Raw genomic sequence first — 20,219 nt, 5'->3', positions numbered from 1 at the left:
ATAACCAAACAATTACGATCGTAATGATTTTTAAAAAATTTTCGTGCGACACCGAATAAATTTTCTTCAAAGGTTTAAAATATGTGTTGACTGAATTACCCGAAAACAAGACGTTTCGCGCCCTGTGAGACAAACGCAAAAATGACGTTTTGGCGACATACTTGTACGCAATGTTTATTACAAACACAGTCGGCGGGCATAACGTGTGACGTCAAAATGACGTAACGCCAACTGCGACCCATTTTGTATGTGCTTATTTTCAAACCCGAAAATTATAAATAAAATTTGTATACGGTCATTAGAATCGTAAAAATTTGCCATAAATACATAAAAATATTCATCATCATCATAATTCCCTATCCGCAACTAATGGTACTGCATTGGTACACCAATCGCACCGTATCTTGAAAAAAAAATGTTACATGAAGGTAAGATGATCAGTCTTACGCTTCAGGTACCAGTTCAGGGACTATGAAATATTTTAGTGTGAAAACACCCTGGTAAATAAATATTTCATATTAACCCTGTCGAGAATCGAAGGAATACGATATCGATACGAATATATTAGTAGATATTTATTAGACTTTTTTTTTATTATTCGTATTTACCTGCGTATCTTAGTCAAAAAACTAAATGTTTCATTGAAACTATCTTCATTATATTTTATTTCAAGTTAATGTGATATATAAGAAATAAAAAAAATAATGTGTAGAAATATTACCATTTAAATGATTTTTGTTTGTTTATTGGGGTGTAAAAGGGTTAAACCTACCCAAAACGACATGTTTTAAAACAGTGCAAGGGCATTACTTACTTATGTACCACCTACCTATAATCCAACCACATATTTCTCATCAAGTTTCGTGAAGCCGGTACCCTTGACAATACTGAAATGTACAGATCTACAGGTGTGGTTAATATTGTAACTGATACACATCCTCAGTAATATTTTTCTTAATAATTATAGTATCGTACTAATTCTTCTAGACTTTTCTTTAATTTGATTTATTTTGGAAAAACCACAACTAATCTTTATATTTATAATTCCTCTGTACGTGTGATGTCACTGAACTCCTCCTAAACGGCTTAACCGATTTTCGTGCGGTTTTCAGAGAAACATAGATCTTTGCGCTGTGCGTGTTCGTAGGTATAAAAATCTTCAATCTAATATATAAAAGAGAAGTTTGGAGCCTAAATGTTTTATTCATCGATCTACCGGGGTTACATTCGAGGAGAATGCATTTACAAAAAAAATTGAAAGATGTTGTTTGTTTGTGTATAAAAAAAGTTTGTTTTTGAATGTTTACAAACAGCATTTGTTTTTTGTGAATCTCAATCAGATTCTTTCCTTGAATTCCTTAATATTTCTACCCATTTATTTCTTTATACTGGATTTTCGGTACTTTTACTACTAAAATAATATTTAATTCAATACATTTTTAAAAATCGTATTCCTACATAATTACAGCCCTCTGTTGGTGAGAAGACCGGAATTTGACGTTTGCAAAAAGAATGCCATATTCGAAAAAAAAATATTTTTGTTTTAGAATTCAACCATAAACAAGTACCTAGGTACCTTCTTATCAATAAAAAGTATTTTTCCAAGCTTATAGCAGGCATGCCAACGTTCAAGCAGAACAACGTCTGTCGGATCCGCTAGTTTATTATAAATTAAACAACATCAATATTATTATCATAATTTATCATTCATACCGAAATCATCACTAAATATTAATTCCATAATCATGCAATTAACACCGCTTATTTCAAGGTTATGTAGGTACTTGAATCCAGGCACAGATAATATTATTGCTAGTACTACATTTGACAATAAATTTATATTATAATGTAACACATTGGCAATACTACTTTCCTTTGATGGGAAACGCCAATACGTGGCACTAAACTCAACTAAAATAATCTCGACCCGGCCAGGAATCTAACCTTCGACGACCTGAATTATTTTGAAAAAGAGCAGACTCTCAATCTGCCTTCATCGGAGAAACGTAGAACGGATGTGGACCTCAATTGCAAGCAAAACAAAAACAAACAAACCATCATGCCGTTTCCCCGTAAAGGTAGGCAGAGAGGATAGAACGCCACATCACTCTATCTTTGCGTACATATCTCCCTTCCTCTATATTGATACATCTTCTCATGCACGCGCGCCGATTATTCCGACTTTAACCATGTCCATCTTCAAGTATTTGTTGGATTTGGTCATGCCATATCTTTCTCGGTCTTCCTCTATTTCTGCATCCATCAATATTTGCATCGTAAATATTTTTAGCCTTTCTTTCGCTGTCCATTCGCTCTACATGTCCAAACCAACGCAGGCTCCTTTCTTGATTTTGTCGATAATGCTTATCTCAGCCTTGCATAATGAACGGATCTCAACATCTGCGCATCTATCGGACATACTTTTACCGCACATTCGCCTGAGAGATCGCATTTCGACAGCATTAAGCCTAATTTCATGCCTGTTTTTCCAAGTCCATACTTCGCTCCCATACATCAAGGTCGGGAGCAGGACTCCATTGTGAACTGCTAATTTTGCCTCTTGCGACAAACATTTATTTGCCAAGGTTAATTTAAGTGCACCGTTAACTCTGTTCCCGGCACTCACCCTCCTTTCAATATCTTTCTCAGTCATTCCATCCCTAGTAAACATACTTCCCAGGTACACAATTTCCTCTACCTGTTTTAGTATAACCCCATTCACAGTGATGTCACATTTAGTCATCCTTTCATTTCTTTCAAAAACCATCACATTCGATTTATCGACATTCATTAGCAAATCGCTTCCCTCGCATACATCGTAGACCTTTGTTACCAAGAATTGCAGTTCTTCTTTGTTGTTTGCAAGAAGCACGGCATCATCAGCATACAAAAGACAACTGACCCTCATATGCATTTTCAAAATACATGCTATAAGTGATGTGCCATCTGTGTTGCAATCAATTTCTTATCATGTTCCCAACCGTGTCACCAGAAGCCAAAATCTGCTACTTATCGAATCTTCTAAAACCAACTTTTGTTTATATGCCTTAATGTCCAAAATGTATAGATTAGACAATTCGTAACACGACTTTGAATTCTTCGGGATAGATCTTCCGGCTTTTTGTAGATCTCTTCGTGGGATGGAGATCGATTGACATGGGTTAGCTAGAAGTCTTACATGTTTTTCAATGTATTGTATACTGATCATTTGTTGTCTCAGAATGCAATTCACACAACTACAATTATTTTATTGCCCTTGTTTGTCTTTGCTACATAGTTTTATGTTTTTTTTCAGTTTATGGTACATAAATTTCGTCGTTTTACTGTTGTAATGAGCTTAGGCTGTATATTTAATAAATAAATCATTATTAGGCGAATACTACATTTCGTGGCGGACTTACCTCCACTCAATTTTTTTTATTTTTAAGGATTTAAAACCAAACAATTTTTGGAAATTATAATATTAGATACTCTAGAAAGTAAAAGTAATATTATTTTATATCATTTATTAGATCACGTAAAAAGAGTGTATACAAATATATCAAGTAGGTTTAATATTATGTTTTATACTATAACAATGAGGAAGTTCAGTACTATAGGAAAATTGGATGTAAAAAATGTTTTCTTACGCGCAGTAAATTTTTTACGGCGAAGTTTCGTGAAGATGTGTGAAAAAAAAAACGAACCACTTTGAACAACGTAACTAGTTCTGTGAAATCAACCAATGATGGGGTGTTGTGATAGATTTCCGGTTGCCGGAAAGCCAATTCACCAATCAGGACTACTCGCTGAAGATAAAACAGCTTTAAATCAATGTTTCGGACAGTTTTTAATGCATTTTATAAATTTATATCTTTCTCTATGAACAATATTTCTGATTTAATTATCTTGGCTTTGATTCTATCTTAAACTAAGCAGACTATCACTCAAGCCTTGGTTAGCCTCTCTCACCACGCTTTCCACCCAAATGGCCACTCTGTCTGAGATTGCCAACATGAAGCGAGCCAGTCGAGATCTGTCCTTTCTAGAAGGTTTCTTCTGACCTGTGGAATACTCGTATTATCAACTCATAATACTACCAAAAGTAACAAAGGAATAATAAATTAACTCAATTTAATTGTAAATAGATATATGGGTAAATGTGTCGGTGGCGGTTCCTCAATAATAGCGAAAGGGACAGTGTCCCCATAAAATTTAGAAAAAAAATAGGGTTCAAACTATATTTTATTAAATGGGTGCGTAGGTTTTCACTGTAACCGTTATCAATATGTATCTTTTTTGGGTGATCCTGTCTAAGTTGGATTCATTCATAGGACAACAAATCAAATTATAATTACTACCTCGAGACAAGATCTGATCTATCTTAGTGATTGTTCAAATCTATAAAGACTTACACCAAAAAGTTCAGATCTTGTCTCGAGTTTACAATGCGACACATGGACATTGGTACATTCAGGCCATAGTTTATGCCGTGCTGATCAAGGAACAACACTTTATTATTTTGCAACCAGTGGATTGGAGCATTAAATGCCACTTGTTTCAGTAATTAAGCCATTTAGTAAATTAAACACAAATATGGAATCAACGTTTTTTCCACTTTTTTGTAGACTTTCAGCATTGATTCCATTTCTCCATAAGTGTAGTGTCCTCTCTCGAGGCCAATCATCCATGCTACTTTTCTTAGCAGACGATATTGCACCGATTCGATTTGATTTATCCGGCCCACATAAAAGGGAGACCAGGGCCTCGATTACAATAGGAAATTAACAGAGTTATCATCAACTGTATCGAGAAAAATCGATATTTGTGTACGAAAATGAATATATTTGCATGAACATTTAATGTATCTTTGTCGGAAACCTACAATTAAACATGATTAGAAGAAAAAATTGTATGGATATTTTGCTTTTCATAGAGAAAACTTAATTTTACTTTGTATATAAAATTTAAGATAAATGTTAACTTCCCATTGTAATTGGGGCTCAGATAACTGAGGCGTATTCTAAAAGAGAACGAACAAATGAGCGATAGAGTGCTTTAAATGTAAACATATATGTAAACATATTAGTAAAGTCATTAGAAGTTCTGCTAACAAAACTTAAGAGTTTTCGAGACTTTTTAATCATAGTATCAATATGTTTATTAAAAGGTAGTTAACAGTCCATGATAACTCTGATAACTTTATTTCCTTATTCAGCTGACAGCAGCCATGGAGTCCAAAACACTCGTCTAGGGTTCTGGTTCTATTTCACACACCCGCTTGGACACAGAGAATCGCAAAAATTCGCTGTAAACATATCATATATTTTCCCTATTACTTTTCTTTCTTTAATATTTTTTTTCCTGTTCTTTACTAATCATTTTTTTTACTTATTATATTAATTTCATACCTAGAATATCAGAAACCTTCTCCAAAACAATATCTGCCATATCCTTTACACTCAGCCCGCCATTTTGGTCTTGAGAAAATCCATAATCTTTGTGCTCGACCACCCACTCGCAGAGATGTCGAGCAACCTGTAGGTATAAATCAAAATGATGAATATTGTTATTTGTAGCGTTTACCAAGAATTTTCCATAAAAAAAAATATATATATCCATACTAATATTTAAGACCACCAGACTTGGATGTACTTTCCACACAAAATCTTTTCAAACAAACTATGCTCAGTTAGCCCGATTAGTGCGATTTTATCTAAAGGACAATAAATTTAACAATCCTTTTGATATAATAAATACTTCACCTGCTTTAATTAAATCAAAAATTATGTCAAAAACAGCATAATAAATTATCACCAAAAACAGTGTTTAATTAATTAATTAATTAATTAACTCATTTCTCCCTAATACCACGCAAACGAAGCCGCGGATAAAAACTAGTGATATTTATAATTTAGTAGGTATCTGTTTTTACGAGACATTCCTGCGTTTAACTTTTCTGAGATTCCCCGGCCACCATAAGGTCGCGTTTGTTGCATGTTGTGGACAACAATGGGGGATTAATACCTGTGAAGAGAACTCTGATAGCCATTGTCTCCTTTCGGCTGTAGGAATTTTCTTTTTCCTCTTCCTGCCAAAATTATCGGTAACTCGCTGACGGAAATAATCTTCTGTTTGCCTAGAAAAATAAATCAAATTGTAATGCAGAATATTTTGACTACAATATTTTTTATACTTGGAAACGGCATGTCGGCCCCGTGGTTTAGTGGTTAGCGTATTCACCTACCATGCAAGAAGTTTCGGGATCGATTCCTGACATGGTTGGCATGAAATATTTATTAAAAAGCTGTTTTTACACAAGAATATTTCATAGTTCCTGGACTATCGCCTGAAACGTAAGACTGATCATCTTTATGTAACAAAAAATGATGAAGATACGCTACGATTTGTATTCCAATCCAGTGTCCTATTATTATTAATTTTAATCAAGCAGTTTAAAGCTAATATGCTTAAATCTATATAAATGAAAGTTAGTTGTTGGCTCACGTTAACTTTTCCGAAACAAATCTAGTCCATTTTTCGAACCCGTTGAGACTACACATTGAGATCAGCTCTTGTGGCAGCTTATTCCAACCATCAACAACCCTATTGCTTAGGAAATGCTTCCGTAGATTTAGATTGAATCTCGTTTTCTCCAGCCTGCGACTGTGGCCTTTAAGACGAGCATCTTGTTTAAGCTCGAACATGGGATCCAAATTTGGGCAGCTATAGTGACTGTTGAGTATCTTGTGTGTCTCTATCGGGTCACCCCTTTTTCGCCGTTCCTGCAGCGTTGTGAGACCGCGAGTTTCCAGTTTCTCCACATATGGAAGCCGTTTTAGGGTCGGCTACAACTTTGTAGCTCGCCTTTGGATGCACCATTTGGTGCGGAAAAGGAATGTTGATGATACTTGGCAATTGAAGCCTAAACTTATTCACTTCCTTTCATGTAGATTACAATTTATATAAATATATTCCAAGGTAAACAAAGGCTGTGCCCTTTGCAATATAATAAAGCTTCTTTTACTTTAATTATTTGTTTTTATTTACTTAGTTAGTAAATTAAAAAATAAAGTGAAATTTTACCAATAATGCTATACGTTCGTAACTGGAGATTAAAAAAAGAAAAGATTACCAATGGGGAGTAAAACAGAGTCTCAAAACTCACTGTGCAAAGAATTAAAACTGTACAATTAGTTGCCTGAAGGATTAAAAAAATTTAATGCCTTCCAATATTTTAAATCAATTAAAAAATATAAATCCTTTATAAATATTGATGTACATGTAAATTGTATCATTGCTTAAAGTTTCTGTTAGTTCTAAATAATTTTAAAGGTTACGTTATTAATAATATTAATTAATTAAATAAATAAATCACTTTAATATTGTAAAAAAAATAAGAAAATTAAAAAAACAATGTACATTTCGATGATGAATTTTTCACATATTTTTTTACTGGTAGCAAAAATAAAAAGTAACAAATTTTATTTTCAAAATATACTTTGTTATAACAAAATTGTAATCTTAATAAGAAATTGAAAAATACTTTAAAAAAATAAAAATCACTCAACGTGTATTTCCGGCGCAACGTAAATGTAAATATTTAAAACGGGGTACAACTCGGTTTATCCGAAATTCAAACTTCAGTCACCCAGATTGCCAAATATCCAGATCGTTATCAGAAAATAAAAAATAGAGGAGTTTCATGAAAATTTAATTGTGCAATTAACTTTTCAGAACATGTTAAAGCAAGTTTTTAATGGGATTCCAATCTGGCACTCATTAATTGGCATAGTTGGAGTTTTATTATTAATAATAATAATTATAATAATAAATCTTTATTAGCTTCATTCAGATATTCACTAAACCCTGTCACATCCGAAACCACGATGAGCAGTATGAGCAAGAAGATATGTAGGCACATTAAAATATTTTGTTAGAACGGATAATTAAAAAAAATATATATATCAAAAAAAACAAATGGTTGCAGAAGTAAGCAACCATTTGTTTTTTTTTTTTTAATTTTCTTTGTTCTTCATAGAGTCTTTATTCAATAAAATATACACATAAGTACAATATTAATATAGAAAATAAAGTATCAAAATATATTTTGTCCCGATAAACTATTCAATAATAGTTTGTCATCGGGTGCTCAGACATTAGTTTGATTTATAATCAAATAAAAAGAGTACATATATAATAATGTATACGTATAAAATAATAAACATAAAAAATGGTTTAAAGAAATATTTTATTTTTTTAAGTAAGAAAATAAAGTAAAATAATACAATTAAAATAAAAGAATAGCAATTTACTTGAATATATTTTGAATAAAAGAAAAAAATTAAACAGATATATAAATAGTGTGTGCTCATAAATGTAATCAAAACAAGATAAAAAATGAAACAAAGGAAATCGAAAATTTCAATTCATATCTATGGAATTTTTTTTAAAATTAAAAGTACCTTTTAAAATTAAGATCAAAAAAATGTAAGTAAAATAAGAAAGAAATAAAAGAAAGGGTAACCTAAGAAAATAACAAAAATATATTTAATGAGCGATAAAAAAAAATATGTTTTACATAAATAATAAATCAATATAGGAACGTTCTGTCTACTAACCACTTACGTAATAAAAACATAATTTTACTTTTATTATGACATGTTTTTATGTCAAGTGGCAACATATTAAATATTTTTGAAACAACAGAATCCAACGTACGTTATCCATATTTATTTTTTAATTTAAAATATAAATATTTTTTTTAATATGCCAATATGTCTTCTTGCCCATACTTATCATTGTGGTTTCGGATGTGACAGGGTTTACAAAAATAAATAAATATTTATGCTTAAATAAAACAAAGGTATACACAGTTAAATAGCGGACTTATTGCCACTAGCAATATCTTTCAGTCTGACCAAAAAATACAGTAATGAAAAAAAAAAAACATTAAAAAAAAAACATTAATTAAAATATTGTACATACTGTGATTTATCATTGAACTAAATAAATAAAATAATAATAATAAAATTTACAAAAACAATTGGCACCTAAGCGGTAGTAATGGCACAAGTACAAAATTGTCGTAGTAAAGCAATGTCGGGCCGGATCTACTATAGGTGCAGTTGGCACAAAGATCCAGACATTTGCTTACAACGGAGGGAAGAAAAGTATCTATACTTAACTTTACAATGATCATTATGCCATTGTTATTTCTGAAAATATTTTAAACTAGATAGCACACTTGATAAAACTTTAAGTTGTGTCTTTATTTTTGCGAATTAATGTCGGTTTAATAATATCGCGGTGTGTGCGAAAGTGCTCTTCTGTAAAAACGAGTTTTTTTAATTGTGCCATTATTATTCCCAGGGTGTGAACTGATTAAAATGAAAATACAACTAACTCTGGCGTAACAAAGTAATTAGCTTCAAGTGCACTCTTAATATTATTGCTATAACGCAAAGGTAGGCTGAGTCCTTTCTCATTCCACAGTTCTTCAAGGCGACGCTGGGATGGATTTGACAGAATAGAGACCCTGGATGGCTTCTCTTTCACTTTAAATGAAAAAAAAATCACACATAATTTATAATTATATAGATATAAATATAACACACTACCAGGGCTGGTGTTCCGAACGCACTTACAGCGCGCTATAACGCGCAGCCCAGGGGTGGTATTCTGAATGCAAAAGCGCCCGTAGAAAGCGGATTTTTAACGCGTATTTACGTACTAAATACACACTAACAGACCGATCTCTTCGAGCACAATAGGGAAATATGACATACTACGAATACCGATAAAAATATATGAAATGGATTTAGAATGATTAATTGTATTTTCAAAATCAATATGGATTTTGTGGAGAAATGTTTTCATCCATAAATGGAAAAAATAAATTTAATAAAAATATGTTGCTAGAAAAACGCGACGTGTTTGGCCTTGGTTGTTGTGACGTCAAGACGATTGTTCTGAACAAATTTAAATGGCCAGGAACAAATAAACATGAATCGTGACGTATTAGGGGCGTGGCCAATGAAATGACCGCTTTTGCGGGAATTCGAAATCACATATTTAAAAATATTTTTTATGCTATTAATAATTAGCGAAAATTATTTTTTACGCTCCCAACTTTTTTTCTACAGATTAAATTGAAGATTTTAAAAGCTATAAAAATACCCAGCGTAAAGTTCATCACTTCCAAAAAAAATCGCACGCAAATCGGTCCAGTAGGTAGTTATTTAGGACGTAAATAAGGACGCACATACGAACATTGCCTTTTATATATATATATATCAATAATAAAAAATATAATAATCCATCGGGCAAACAATTGTACAGAAATGAGAATGTGCAATATAACAAATTGTAACTAAGCTATGTTTAAGGGAGAGACCAAGAATTTATGTTTTACTTCCATTGACAAAATACATATAGTTCCCATCTTATTGTGTAAAATTATTTATTTTAGCGGCATACACATTTGGATTATTTAACACAGATCAATAAAGGATATTTTAACATCCTAATACGATTTTTAAAATAATGTTTTCAAGACAATGGTGACATATGGGTGACATCATGAGCATTGAAATAATTATAATTATTATGAGGACTTACCTCTTTTAAGTCTCCTGTTTATATTTTCATCGGTGTGGTTAAGATATGAAATTGAGGAAGATGCATACGAAGAAGACATATTATGTAAAAATAATTTTCAAGAAAACAAAATTTCAAATTTAAATGGAATTATAATTAATACAAAATGTCAATTTTACACACCGACATATAATTAAAAATTTCTATTGTTTTTTATAACTTTCGACGTTTAAATAAGTATTTAAAAACAAAGTTCTTACCTAACAAACAATTTCATACCATCAATAAAACAAAAAATACAGCGGAAAGTAAATCCCAATATAAATTCCAAAAGCTCAAATTGAATTAAGAGCATAAAGAAATACGGGAATTTATTTAACTGCCATTGGAAACCATCACACCATTTCCCCATAGGGGTAGGCAGAGAGGATAGAAAATCATATTACTCTGTCTTTGCATATAGACCTCGCTTGCTCTAAATGTATACATCTCCTCATGATTATTAATACTTTTGGTATGTCCACCTTCATCGTATGATCACTAGGATGTCCCAGACTATAAGGGCAATTTTTTTTTTACAGATTGAGACACGCATACCCTCTTATTTTGTTCCATTTGACCTTAATAACTGAAATAATAAATATTATTGAAATTGGATAGCGATAACCCGTGCCGACTTGATGTCAAACTTTGAATATAAAAGTTTGTATGGAATATTTTAACTTAATATTTATTTTGTAAATAAAACAATGGTACTTTGATTATTGTATCATATTTATTATGTATTATACATATCAATTATTTAAAGGACATTATTAATTAGATTTTCTTTTTAAGGTTTGTTTTGTTTGCATCTTTTTGCAAATTTCTCCAATCTTGGTATAAGGCTACAAGTTTCTTAACACAGTTAGGTAAAGATTTAGTCGGTGTACGTGCCTTTTCCCAGTAAATAATGCATTCACGAATAGTAAGATTTGCACTTTCATTGACGCTTACATTGACTTTGCGAATATTATAAAATAAAACCGCCAGCACTTGTCCATTAGAGGGAAGTTTAGAACCTGTAATTTGATGTTTTATATCCCCAACCAAAAATATTTCCTTAATTAGAACTGCGTAACTCCACAGACATGTTGACACAACGAAAACAATGCGTTCACTAATAAAAACAAACACGATATAACAAGCACATTAACACTTAGTTTGCGCGCGCCGTACTATGTAAGTTTTGACAAGTTCCGATGCAAGTCGGCACGGGTTGCCGTGATTCAATTTACGTGAAATTTTATTTATAAGTGTTTTGACATCATTCAAACAAAATTAGAGGGTATGCATTGAAAAGATAAAACTTTAATTTTTCTGGGACACCCTAATGATCACATTTCTTTTCTCCGATCATTTTTCTTAGAATCATTATTTTTCCATACATTTTGCCAAGAGCTTTTAAAAGGCTGATAGATTTATAATTTCTGTATTCCATCCTAGCCTTTTCCCTCATATAGAAGCATAACTACAGCCAATCTTTAATATAGAGAAGTGTAATCCTCTATACATTGACTAAAAAGCTTGTTCAGCCATATAAAAATTGTCTCACAACGACACAACCCACCTTTATAAACTCTGCACCAAAATTATCAAAACCTTGCGCCTTTCCATTCCACCAGGGGCGTGCGGTGGGGTTTTTGATTAGGGAAGCAATTAATACCTATATAAGAAATTGGTACATAATAATATACACTGCCCTTAAAAAATTAAAGACAAAATAAATACTTTATACATATGATTAGAACTATAAACATTAGTTTTACATATCTAGTAATAAATTGTAATAACAAATTAACCAACTTCACTAAAATACTATAGTAAAAAACTGCGAAGTATTTTGTGGAATTATATTTTATTTGACTAAAATGCAGTGAAACCAAAATAAATATATCTTGTTAAAAAACATGGCTTTTCAACGAATATTGATTGGTCATTATTTGAACCCGAAAAATCAATATATGTAGTAGATTATAAACTTTTTTCTTATAACAAATCAACATTATATTGATGTAATGTTTGAATTAAATTCTAGATTTAATTTTGTATTCCTACTCTACCACAAAATAATTATTAAACTATTATGTCCAGCGCCAAAATACCAAAATCCCATATCTGTGCTGTGCGGTGCGGCGCGGTATTGCGTTCGGATCACATGGAAAATAATGTATTGTTATGCTTCGATTGCTTCCACTGCCTAGTGAGAATTAGGCGCAGACTGCGCGTTCAGTACGGCGCTGGAACGGAATTTCGAATTTGCTTCCATCGCGATCGTTCTTTAAATCGATACCCAGCCAGCCAGTAACAAGTACTTGCCGATCAGTACGCGCTTGACAGCGCTGGTAAATGGGTGTGCCGGAGGCTACGTTGCTTTTTAACGTATTTTTTTAAGGCGATAGTAAAATTCCTTTACAATTTATCGCGATTATTAATCAAATTATTATTACATAATTTGTTTATAGTAATCTTAATGTTCTAATTCCTGCTCTCAATTATAAAACCTTACCCCTGAAACATACAAAGATACATAAAAAAAAAGAAAAATAACAGCCCTTTCCAATCCAAGAGTGTTATTTATGTAGCCATAAGATAATTTATATGGATTAAGTACTTATTAAAAAGAAAAACCATTTCGTTCTTGTGCAATATTATTTATTGAAAAATGACTTCTGTTATAATACTCGTATATCAGTTCTTTGGTTGGAGGCATAACCAATTTAAAGGCAAATTAATTGTGTCTTGGTAAATTTTGTCATCGTCCATGTTGAATGGAACATGCCAACCAACAGTTTTATGGGCTACCGGTAAGTGTTGGGTAGGACTCTGAAATAAGGATGTGTAATATAAATTAATCTTAATACATATTTATAAAAAAGAACCTTAGATGTAAATAATATCAAAATATTACCTTAATTAAATACACTGAAGTGCTAAGAGTATTTGCTATTTTGAACGTCCGCTAACAGCCTATTCAGATAAAAATACATTTTCACTATTTGGCATACTTTTACAACGAAATAAAAAAATACAAATGATATGCTAACTGTCAAAATGAGTCACTTTGACCATTCAAATATCATCATTGTGCCTGCAATATCCATTGTCATCATATCATTCCCTTTCTGGCACTGCATTGGCACACCAATCGCAGCGTATCTTTGTCATTTTGGTTACATGAAGGTAAGATGATCAGTCTTACGATTCAGGTACCAGTCTAGGGACTATAAAATATTCTAGTGTGAAAACACCCTTTTAAATAAATATTTCATATCAACCATGTCGGGAATCGAACCCGAGACTTTTTGCATGGTAGGCAAAACGTGCTGACCATTACACCACAAGGCCAACATAGTATCCGTTAAGTGGCATTTAAAAAAAAATTAAGGAGATAATTTAAACAATGTACCTTTTGATGATGGTTTTTTTTTTTTACATAAATTTTTATCGACAAATATTAAAATTTATTTTGTTGAAACAAAGTTGTATAAGAAATTAAAAATACTTTTAAAAAAGAAAAAGAAAAATAATATTTTACATTTATTGTATCTTATTATCAGAAAAAAATTGTGAGTGTACACACATATGTTTTTGTAAGAAATATTTTATACAAAATAATTACTGTAATGATTTATGGCCACAAAAAGTACAAGCACATCGTGTACATAAATTTAATCAGATACCATTTTGAACGTATAAATAATACAACAATGTTTGATTATGTCCAAATGCTTGCAGACTGGCTGGATTTCCTCCCTAGGGAGTTGTTCATATTTAAATTTATTTCAACAGAGAGGGAAATTATTTTTGAGAAGGGAATATGGAAGTCAAGGCATTTACAGGGCTTATGACCTATCATTGGCTGGTTTAAAGGTAAAAGAAGAAGTATAAAAATTAGAAAATTGTTTTCAGGCGTTGCCTAGTAGGTGATTTGGTTCAGCCGGATGAATCTCACCCACGTGATAAAGGTTTCAGCAATTTTACTTCACAAAAGTCAACAGATAGAAGAGTTGAGGAAATGTGGATGTTCAAACATGGGCAGAATGGTGAATGTTACACAGTGTGTAAAGTGGCCACTTAAACCAGCCAATGACAGGCCATAAGCCCTGTAAATGCCTAGACTTCCATATCCCTTCTCAAAAATGTTTTCCCTCTCTGTTGAAATAAATTTAAGTATAAATAATAAATCATCTGTGACTTTTACTGGCATTACATTACATTATGTTATTTCATTGTAATTTGTAAATATGTAACTTTTTCAGCAGATGTTATCATGTTTTGGTGGAAGGCCTCAATAGAGGGTAAAAATATTTAACACCACTATTTTTTAATATTTAAACTTAGAAATATTGTTTGCATACATTTTGCTCACTAATCTTAAAGTAAATATTTTAAAAGCCAGCCAAATGTGTGAATACCAGCACTAATATGCAATAATCCAATACTAACTTTTATAATGGCTACTTCATTGGCATCAACAAATGTCAGATACATTTGATTCTTTTGTTGCCACCTTCGAAAAATCAACTGAAGTCGTTCATTTTTTAATAAAAATTTATGGGCACGCATAAAATCCCTTGATAAAAACTTTGTGTGCGGAGATCTTAATGATGCAAAAAGAAGAAATGGGTCATCATAGGATCTGAAAAAACATATAATGAACATCTCGATACCTTAATGTTTTTATTATTGTAATTAAAAACTTTCAAATGAATGTACGGGGATTTATATTTTAATATATCTGTACCTTAAAGCTGAAAGGCTGGAAGTCACATTTTTTGCAAAACTGAGTTATGAATGTCATTTTGTTCATATATTCAGATTATATTAATGTTAAAAACATTAGAGTCCTATGGTATACCACTACTGAAATAGCTTGTTCTAAAACACCAGTAGTGTAGTAATAATACTCATGCTTTCAGCAAAATTCAACGGTTTGCTGGTATTAAAGCAGTGGGTACCGGATAAATTCCAGAATTTTTATAACAAACTACCTCTGATGCAGCGAGGGATTTTGCACAAGATTAAGTCTTATTGTCATAATCAACCATACTTAACCATTATGTCAATTCTTTTGCAGTTAACTTAATTATTTTACTTTGCTTTTTTTCACACACTGTTTACTTTCAATTACTGTTTTATTGCTATTAATATCATGTCATTAAATTTATATTTACCCATTATTTTCATAAGTAATTCATGTTTTAATTAATGGCACGTAATTTAATGTTTTTGCCTGAAGAAAGCTTTATAAATACATTGTTTTTCATTCAATATTCTACATGACTTTTTATACTACAGTCCGAGGAGGAATTAGGGCACGGGCTGGGCGGTTAAAACAAAAAACATTGAAGTCTCATTAGTTATTTGATAGTCCGTACTTTAAATGTTTTCTTATTAAATATTCTTATCAAAAGCCTATAAATCCAAAAAAAACAAAAATAACTTGTGTTTTTATTTCGAGAGATACATTTGAAACAGTTTTACAACTTCAAACCGCTCTCCTGAACAATTGACCAAATGTGACTTCCAGCATTTCAGCTTTAAGGTACAGATACATATTATATTTAAAAGAGCAGTTGAAGAGATGTACAACAACTTTTTTAAACATTATTTAACCTTTGTTTGAATGAACTTTTGCTTGTATTCCGTTGTAACATTGTACATAACTGAATCTTAGAAATTCATACCAATATTCAAGTGAGGTTGCAAGCGAACATGGGCATGTGCCAGCACTGCACAAATTACGTACATTTATTGTCTTCTTTTAACACATGACTTGCCGCTACGAAGCATAGTCTTTCTAGCTCAAGCCACGGTTTCACCACATTTGGTACTTTTCATGCAATTTTAGAACTGAAACTCGTGCAGAACAAAATATGCACAGTAACGAGTAGCTGATGCGTGAGCAAGATAAGAAGGTCGTACGCAAGAGACAATCTTACTAGATCTTTTGGCACTTGTATTAAATAAAATATACATATGATGTTGCAATAAATCCAACTTTCTTTCTGTTACTTTTTTAAATGACCTATTTTTTACTAAAATTTTTACATGTCACAGACTTGGAAATCGCATATGTTTTCAATACAGTTACAATTACAGTTAACCCTATTTTGTTTTGATTTGATTTAATTTATTGAAAACATAAAATAGGTACTCACAAATCATTGGTCAAATAGAGAACAGCATGTTTTTCGATATCATCAGTATCAGATTTAGACCACTTAAGCATATGCTTTCGTCCAAGAACTAATATTTTCTTATTTTCAACTGCAAATTTCTTTAATACAGAAACAATAAATCGTGGGTTGCAATGGTTTGGTGCAGAGTAGGCCACGTTTAAACCATCCACAACAATATCGAAAGGTGCGTGTTTGTCAAGCATATCCAAAAACTCTTTTTGCTCCTTCGGTGTTGATTTGATGAAAATATTATTTCCAACTAAAACCCGATTGTAAAATTCTGATTTTAAATCTTCAAATTCACTGTTTGACACTTCTATTGGACTGAGTTTATTCTTACATACTTGACATATTCCGCTGAAAAAATATAGAATACATTCTTTTTTATGATAATAGCAATGTTCCAACTATCTTATGACATTTTAAAATATAATTTATTCAGTATATCCACCAATAGAGTAATAATAAAATAAATGGAGAAATAAAAAATTCATAACTAATCGAATATGCAATCTCCTATTGTTTTTTATTATATTATATTTTTTACAATTTATTTTCATACTAGAATATCTGCAGGTTTTAAAAAAAGAACATGGCATGTGTCATCCTAGCGCATTATTATTGTTAAGCATACCTATATATCGCTAGCCGAAAGCAACAGTGAGATATCTCTGAAATACAAATTCTGAGATAATCAAACTTTTACGTTTGCAAAGGGTCTGACTGAATTAAATTATTTGAAGTAGGTTATGAATACTATATTTTTGAATAGGTAAACTATCTGACTTCGGTATTTTATTATTTGAAATCATTAATTTACTAACATATCTGCGTGTTTATCACATTGGAAATTTCGGGTTAATCTCACTGTTGCTTTGGGCTAACAATATGCACTCAACAAAAACACAATATCCATACTCAAGTAACAACTTACACTATCGTAAATCCAAGTTATAATGAAAAAACATTACTTTTATTTATTCAATTAATTAGGACATACTTAATTAGTGAAATAAATATGCGATAGTTTAAAACAAACCAGGTTTTTTTATGATTTAGTTTACAATAAAGGTTGTCAACTAATGACTATAAAAGTAAGAACGCACAATCAATTACAATGAATCAAACAAACCACACCTGTAAATACAATTAGCTGTATTCAACTTACTTTGGCTTCATTTTTAAAATATCTGTTTTCCAATTCAATGATGTTGAAAATATTTTACCTAAACTTTCCACAGCAGTCCTTCCTATAACTATATTGTTTTCTGCAGTGTAAAATAATATTCTCTCCAGCTGCATTAGCAATTTTTTTTTGTCATTTTTGCAGGTAGAAAGGCAATAGTTAAACCAGGATAAATATACATGCGTAAGGGGCTGCTGAAAACATTTGGCCATGTCACGAAGTATCGCCCACCCAGTATCGGGATCTTTATTTATAAAAGCTGCACTGGCTATGGAACTATGGCCGAAAATTGTTGGTTTAGAAGCAGCCTTGACCATTTCAATAATATTAAGACCTTCTTTCCAATCCTCTGTTAGAGAAAGAGCACCGATAAATCCATCACCTAAAGTGCTATCCAGAACTGCATACTTGGAGATTGTATCCTTATACATCTTTTTAATAAAAGATTTTTCCTTTTCTGTAAGATCCCGATTCGATCCCAAGTTGTAGTAAAATTTTAACAATTTTCCAACAGCGCCAATATTTAGTTGTGTACCGGTTCGATTTATGTAAGAAATAAAATCCTTTACTTGATTCCAATAATTGTTTTTACTGAGGTAATCAATAATCAATGCATCAATGTTTCGCAGGTTAGCATTTCTATCTGCTTCTATATATTGTTTTTTTATATTTTCCCATTCCAAATTAGTATCTTTGTCAGAACTACTGAAATAATCACGTAAAAAGTTAGATCTTTTATACATGTGTGAAGTGTCTGAAGCTTGTTCATTAAAGCCTTTGGTATTTTGTCTGGAGTGAAATAAACAAGATCCTGAAAAAAAAATATCAACATTGTCAGATAATTTTTTGAATGGACATTAGAACAGATGAAGAACCTTTAGGAGAGAATATTGAAGCCTAGGAATTTATGGAAGTCATTGGGTGGAGTGAACACTTTACACTTCTTTTTTTTAATACAGCCATTGACATTATTGTAGGTGCACCAAACTGAATTAATTCGTAAATAATTAATGAGTTTTTGTTTGCCGCTATTTCTTTTCAATTATAGGCATTCAAACCCGTTTTTGCCAGGTGTTTTTATGTCTGGTTAAGTAATTATTACTTGAATCACCGAGTCCATTTATGATCAATAAAATTATTTTCTTAGATAATCTTCAACGTGACTAACAATATTATGTAGATTGATATATGATAGCCAGATTATGAAATAACTCAAGGGGCAAGTTCTTTTAACATCATAATATCACCATGATTTTTTCATGGCAATTTGATGCCAATAAGGAAGTTCAGTAGTTACATTTTCTTTGTTAAAGAATATCAAACTTAGACAATTTTTTTTAATATTTTTAGGTATTGTATTATCAGCGCTACGATTTTTAAAAGTTTTTTTAATTACTCAGCCTGTGACATTACAAATTATCTTCATTGGATTCAGGTTCAATATTCAGTAAAAAAATAATCACATATATACAAAAATATCATCATAGGTAGGTAAAAACAATAACAGAAAACGACTTTTCTTACCATTAAATGAAGTGTTTTTAATGTTTAAAACACATAAAATTGGAGTTTGAGAATACCTGAGTATATGAAGAGCTGATTTAATCATGATTTTAATATTTGGAAATGATATATTTAATTGCAGGTCTCTAAATAACCGTGCAAAACTCAAATATACGGTTAAGTAAATAACCGTATAAACTACTCGTATACTTAACAACTACCACAATGACTTAAATTGCGACATATCTCAGTTGATATTTTACTTTAGAGGTTAAGTTCACAGACTGTTAAGTTCTTAAGTTGTTAAAAGTAAAAGTCACAAAGCCAAACGTCAAAATTCAAAACGCTCTTATCGGCCATAGAGGTAATATCAGCTCCGATTATTAATTACTATTAGTGATGCACACGGCACACGATACATCGCTAAAAAAGCATCAGATAAAACATCGATATTAGATTAGAAAAATATATATATTTATACCGAGATTGCAATGTTTTTCGTAATTAATAAAACGGTTTTTGAGAGATTTTCTTATATTCTGAATCGGGACTGGCACCGTGGCGCTATTGACTGGCTGTTGACAAAACAACTAATCGTGAAATTGTCGTCGTGGCACAGTGTTTCGAGTAGAACAAGCTAGGTTGACAAAATTATTTTAGATGATATTTCTGTGTAAAAATATTACATTGTGTGCATAAAATACAATTTTTGAAAAAAAATATATTAA

The 20,219-nt window shown here is 31.5% G+C and overlaps 2 protein-coding genes across 6 annotated transcripts; both read right to left on the bottom strand.

Moving 5' to 3' along the window:
• Positions 1-3,500: 3,500 nt before the first annotated feature.
• Positions 3,501-10,788, bottom strand: LOC148282446 (uncharacterized). Its single transcript, XM_088225079.1, has 5 exons — positions 10,600-10,788; positions 9,386-9,536; positions 6,007-6,118; positions 5,391-5,517; positions 3,501-4,043 (listed from the first exon to the last, which is right to left on the bottom strand). The coding sequence occupies exons 1-5, from the start codon at positions 10,676-10,678 to the stop codon at positions 3,901-3,903; spliced, it is 612 nt and encodes a 203-aa protein (XP_088081205.1). The 5' UTR covers positions 10,679-10,788; the 3' UTR covers positions 3,501-3,900.
• Positions 10,789-13,258: 2,470 nt separating this feature from the next.
• Positions 13,259-20,091, bottom strand: mldr (mitochondrial ribonuclease P catalytic subunit). Of its 5 annotated transcripts, XM_088225058.1 has the most exons (6): positions 19,513-19,811; positions 17,971-18,799; positions 16,782-17,159; positions 15,067-15,259; positions 13,529-13,587; positions 13,259-13,443 (listed from the first exon to the last, which is right to left on the bottom strand). In XM_088225058.1, the coding sequence occupies exons 1-5, from the start codon at positions 19,595-19,597 to the stop codon at positions 13,564-13,566; spliced, it is 1,509 nt and encodes a 502-aa protein (XP_088081184.1). In that variant the 5' UTR covers positions 19,598-19,811; the 3' UTR covers positions 13,259-13,443; positions 13,529-13,563. The 5 variants fall into 5 exon arrangements, with proteins under 5 accessions (XP_088081184.1, XP_088081186.1, XP_088081183.1 ...); XM_088225060.1 differs by lacking the exons at positions 13,529-13,587; positions 19,513-19,811 and adding an exon at positions 19,973-20,091; XM_088225057.1 differs by lacking the exon at positions 13,529-13,587.
• Positions 20,092-20,219: the final 128 nt, after the last annotated feature.

This window comes from Micrasema longulum, unplaced genomic scaffold (assembly GCF_059751315.1).
Source record: "Micrasema longulum isolate JH-2025_06_02 unplaced genomic scaffold, ASM5975131v1 h1tg000328l, whole genome shotgun sequence".
In the NCBI taxonomy this organism is placed as follows: domain Eukaryota; kingdom Metazoa; phylum Arthropoda; class Insecta; order Trichoptera; family Brachycentridae; genus Micrasema; species Micrasema longulum.
This window is presented reverse-complemented; position numbering and strand designations above follow the sequence as displayed.